General features: G+C 35.6%; 1 protein-coding gene across 1 annotated transcript; it reads right to left on the bottom strand.

Annotated features, from left to right (window-relative positions):
• Window positions 1-287: 287 nt before the first annotated feature.
• Window positions 288-4,506, bottom strand: LOAG_11776 (hypothetical protein; the record flags this gene model as incomplete). Its single annotated transcript, XM_003147294.2, has 13 exons — window positions 4,362-4,506; window positions 4,172-4,280; window positions 3,807-3,889; window positions 3,528-3,698; window positions 3,182-3,332; window positions 2,692-2,774; window positions 2,407-2,504; window positions 2,053-2,167; window positions 1,792-1,864; window positions 1,234-1,487; window positions 1,019-1,111; window positions 762-877; window positions 288-428 (listed from the first exon to the last, which is right to left on the bottom strand). Exons 1-13 carry the CDS (start codon window positions 4,489-4,491, stop codon window positions 288-290), a joined length of 1,617 nt encoding a protein of 538 aa, XP_003147342.1. The 5' UTR covers window positions 4,492-4,506.
• Window positions 4,507-5,614: the final 1,108 nt, after the last annotated feature.

Here is a 5,614-nt window from a genome sequence, read left to right as displayed (position 1 = left end):
AAAAGCAACTCATAAATATACACCATAATAGATCATAATTACTCCGTTTTTATCGAATAAGTAAAAAAAAAAAAGATAAAAGCAACCAAACCATTTTATAGATTTTTATTGAAACCAGTCAAATTCTCAAATAGTTTGCTATCTAAAATGTCTCGAAAGGTGCAAAACTACAAGAAACTCTCGCCACGACACAATTATTTTTTAGAAGATGGCAAATATCATTTCAAAAATTCATGTTCATATCGATCTATTTTTTCTCAAAAAAATTATGAAAGCACAAAACTAGTTCAACTGACAGAATCACTGGAAGGTGGAATGACTGGTTTTGATGCCAGAAGATTAATAACATTATCCGGAACAAGGCCATAAATATTGTCAATAAAACTGAGGAATAAATTTGCAATCGAAGTCAAGGGTTGTATAAATTCCTGCAACAAAAAGGTTGCTGAATGCTATAAATAAACAATACAAAAGCCAGTAAGATCGGTATCAGAATCTACGATTACCAAAGGAAGATCAAAGATAAAATCAAATTTTACCCAAGTCGTTGAGGGAAATAAAGAATTACGCAAGAAAAGCCTATTTCGAGCTCGACTGCACAGTGTTAACTTAGCGTAAATGACATATGATATGCCACAGCAACAAGCGGCAACGGATCCCATAGAAGTATATATTTGACACCGATAAGCATCCTCCCGAAACTTACTAGATTTTAAGTTGTCTTCCAATTTGTTAATAAAAATAAAACGTCAAAATATTACCTTTGGATACTGATGGGTAACAATGGCCAAAACGATAGTGATGAAGAAAAGCAAAGCTGTCAGTACAGTGAAAAATGGCAAGTCACGCTTTGGATACACTGACACCTCGTGCCATGCTAAAGTTGTAACGTATTAAATTTAGAAGACTCATTTTAACTGGGTAGTTGTTCTGCAGCAAATTTTATACATTCATGATGCACAAAGGAAAGAGCAGAAAACATCACCAAAATAACTAATAACTGATGAAATAAACTTACACGGTAGAAGTTCCCTATCAGCAGATTCGGTGCAAGATGGATAAGGATAAAAAAGATGTCCCTTTTCGAGAGGATTCGGTATAAGTCGAAATGCTGAAGGAGAAAGACAATTTACTAATATGTATGTATATATTTCCGTTTTCTTGTAATCCATTAATATTTTGTAATTTATGTAAATCATGAAATCTCATCAAAACAGTAAGAATAAAACATACTTCCTTCCCAAGTACACTGCAAAAATGAAAGGGCACCATCGATTCGCTTCCAATGCTGCAAATGCCAAAATGAATAAGCAATCGCTTCTGAATCTCCGCGCTTCAATAAATGTTCTGGTGGTAATATCAATGGCTTCAGCTCTAACAGATACTTTGCAACATGAGGATTAAATTCAACTGCTCGATGTATAGCATCAACAGCATTCAATTCTGCAGTACTTAATCCACGACGCAACACGAAATCTGGCGTGAACCTTAAACGATATGAAGTACCACAACTAATTGAGACGTTCCTCATGTCTAAATTAGAAGTCTGACCATAGAAAAATAGAAAAAAAAAAAAAACCAATCAAAACGGATCAATACTTGCCACAAAATCTCTATATTTCTACATACGGTGACAAATAAAATTGAATTAAGTTGATTACTGATACCATATTCAACCCTCTGCTATGCAAATAGATGGAGACGCATACCATTATGGTAGCAAAAACCTTCCATTATCAAAAACAAATCTCGGAAAACCAAAACTGTTGGAGCGAAGAATGAGATACTTACTTATCAGCGACAGTCCTCACTTTTAATAAGGCCGATGTAAAACATATGGTGGCAGATTTCGGCAAGCTGATATCTAAAAGCGAGATTTTTGCCAAAACGTCATGCAATTTATTAATAAAAAGTATTAAATGCACGATATGTAGATAATCGACAATAAATCAATCAGTAGGTACGCAATCAATCAGTATTAAAATACCATTTCGGTGGTAAACTATGATCCAGAACTGATCCTAGTGATTACTGAAAGAAATAAAAGGTTACCATCATATCGAGCTAGAACGGCCTGAGCATCAGCGTAAGCTTGTTGTTCCAGCAGCACTTCAATCAGATTTTCATGAATGTTCATTACGTTAAGCATCGGAAATTCCTTGATCAACTATAATAATTCGTTGAAATAACACACAGGAAAATGGCAATCCAAATCAAACATCTTTTGTACGCGAATTCCGACTCATCGTTCATCTTCCCGAAACCAGAAACTGCGGTGGGCAACAAGTCTAAACTCCAATTTTTAGCCTATAGACAAATCTAGGATTTAAGAGCAGAAGAGAGGATGGAAAAGGGTTAAAATAAGTACGTGTGCTAACGTAAAGATGCTAACACGCCATGGCTTACATCTCGCATCATTTTGACTGCTTCTCGCAAACGTCCTTGCCGTCGTGCACACATAGCCAGCCGTCGGCGTACGAAAACAAGCAAATTGACATCACGCCCTAGAAATATTCTTCTTCTTGAAGTGTAGCGTTATATCTTTCGTAAGGCTTGATTTCCCCTGCACATTGCGAACATCAGTTGGATAACATCTACCATTAACAAATATGGATACCACATTTACAAAAAAGAAGGAAAAGAAAACGACAGTATAATAAGGAAGAAGAAATTAATTGGCAATGAACTTACTATGTACTGGATCCGAAGCTAAATCATAATGCACTTGTGACTGGGATTTTCGATAGTTTGCCTCTGTTATTTTCAACGCTCGTCTGGAACATGATAGAAGTAGCAGTGTGCTACTGTAAGCACAAACGAGACAAAATCATCACGTTATGTCACTGAACAAGTGCTGCGAGAATCATTTGAAGTGACACCGTCATTTATCAAAACATAACATGAGACAAAATTCAGGCATACTATTAGTCATTGCCATGTGAAGCAGCACCATGGAGGTTATTTTAACATAGCAAATGCACGATCGTACAACTACTAATGGTAGATGTCGCATGTCAGGTTCAACCTTTTCAATGCATAGTATGGTCTGCATTCCACAAATTTAAGGAACACGGCAAAACTACTGCCATGAGCAGAGGAAATACCGTGAGAATATAGACTAAAATCAATCTTTTAAAAAAAAAGTTGGGACCCAGAATTTCAAGGCATATCTTTTCCTTACTTCAACGTCTGTTCTACATCAGCAATCGTTTGGCATTGCTCCTCTGCCAATAATATTAACGCTGGAGCACATTCAGGGTTGATTTCCAATGCCTTGTATGCTGCATTAATCCGTGAATAACTATCACGCTCTCGCCAAGCCACTTGCATTACTAAAATTACCATCCATTTTCTTACGAAAAGAAACTGCTATGTACAGTAAGAAATATACGGTATCGTAGGTACAAGTTCACTTAAACGAGGCAAAACTGCATGAAACATTATGCCATTCTTAATGACCAACATCTGCATATCATATAAAATTTTGATTTTTTTTAACGATGTAACAGTTTCTTGGAGAAACTAACTTTCATAGTCTTGTCTTCCCGTATCCCCTTCACAAGTGAAAAAATTTTGGTGGTCCTGAGCTGACAAATTCATATCGTAATATGTAAGTGGTTCTTTTCCTGTCATTTTTGTAAACCTTTGATATTCTGCGCCACGAAATAAGGCAGTTGGATTACGCCAAACTTTACACTCTAGAATTCGTGTTGGATAACAATGAAATTAGAAGGAAGCAATAAAAATAACACAACATGAATCACAACATGAATCATAAAGTTTATCATAGCAATAAAACTACCAACCTGGCACACTTCGACTGGTTGACTCAATACCGTCTTCGTTGTCACTGCTATCTTCACTACCAGTTCCATTATCACCGGAATTGCTGTAAATTAATGGAGAAATTACGGAATATTTAAAGTATTTGATGCAATAGCAACTAATTGTGTCTTCTGAATTCACGTTACTTATTGTAAACTATTTTTTGTCCTTAGAGCAACTACTTATCCACTCCGTCCGATTAATCCGCAAAACACCCGATTACTCGTAAAAACGAAACGAGCTATTACCCAATGTTTAGGATATTCATTTCTTGATCTTCAACTAATGCTCAATTTTTGGCGCACTCATTTATTTCTAGCCATTCTTCAACCCTCAACGTACTTACTTTTTAAAATACCACCACTCGAATATCAGAATGATGCCGGACACCAAGCTCGATGTTCCCGTCAACGCAACGTAAAATTTGGGCGTTAAGTTATTGAAATAAGTAGAAGCTGCAAGCATATGAAATGGAATGGTAAGTTATGAAAATCAGTTGCGAAGGGAATGACACATCATCAAAAAAAGCTAAGTACCGCTTTCGAGGGATTCCGTGATGTGGAGTGGGCCACGTAGGATGTATATTAATGCGATGACCAACAAGAACCACAATGCCCACAAATAAGTCCACGACCACGTCACCCACGACCGTAATCGAGTTATCATAGCAACACCCTTAAAAATTTAGCGTCTCCAATTTCACAAAATATGTTTTTGAGAGAAAAACGTAGCACAGAGTATAAACAGGCATGCAACACAAAAAGGAAAATTAAAAAAAAAACGAAACCAACAGAAAGTTAAATGTACTCCCTCCAACTTTACTTAATGAGTGTTATGCTGCATTGTATGGAACTCCTCTATATACAATGAAGTTTATCTATCTTCAGGACGTTTTAGTATTTCATGTATTTCTGAATTGTGATCCAAAAATTGGCTAAAACGTTAATAACCATAGAGAAATCGATAATGCGCTAGAAGGAAATATGCAAATAACTTTTATTTCCACTGGGATACAAAAGTAGCATTATGAATGTTACCTCAACCTTCATTAATCAGTCTGGAAAGTATTCATCTGAACCATTTGAACTTTAGTCTAAAACAATTTTTTAATAGTTAACCAATTAATCCACAATTACTGCGAACAACCATTGTTTATTATAGTTTATATTTTGATGTATAACACTGCTACATTTTTTCTGAATGCAACCAGCTTGTCCAATTTGTGGATAAGGAAAGTCAAACTGTCCCGTTTAATCTATCTACTATACATGTTATAAGTGAGAATTTTTAGCTGAAACACTGCAGTAGTTTCAGGAATTTCTTGAAATTTCAAAAATATAATGTATAACTATAGCATTTCGACGTACATATCTGCCCATACCGCATATCCACGGAATAATGAATAGGAAGGATAGAAATACTACCGTATACCAATGAATGATTTACCCCATCGTCTCATTGCGAGAATCAAAATAATCGCAACTTGAACGCGAACCCAGTACACACCATCCAAATGCAAATGCTGTTGAATTAATGGGATTTTATAATCAAACCCTCATGAGAATTTCATCAATCTCTATTACTCATTATTTTTCTTCCATACTTTTCTCTCTCACATTGTTATGAATGACTAGCAATATTTCTCATCCCCTTCACACATATTGTTTCTTGATTGCTAGCAATCCCTGGAAATCTCTCAAATTTTGCATTCTCTTCCTCACTTTTTTTTTTTTTTTTTTTTTGTTTATCGTCGCTACTTGTCTATAATTAGTAATTACTAGACCCTTTC

The sequence above is a fragment of the Loa loa genome, assembly GCF_000183805.2.
Source record: "Loa loa unplaced genomic scaffold supercont3.533, whole genome shotgun sequence".
Classification (NCBI taxonomy): Eukaryota; Metazoa; Nematoda; class Chromadorea; order Rhabditida; family Onchocercidae; genus Loa; species Loa loa.
Note: the sequence above shows the minus strand (reverse complement) of the source record. Positions and strands in the feature narration are given on the sequence as shown.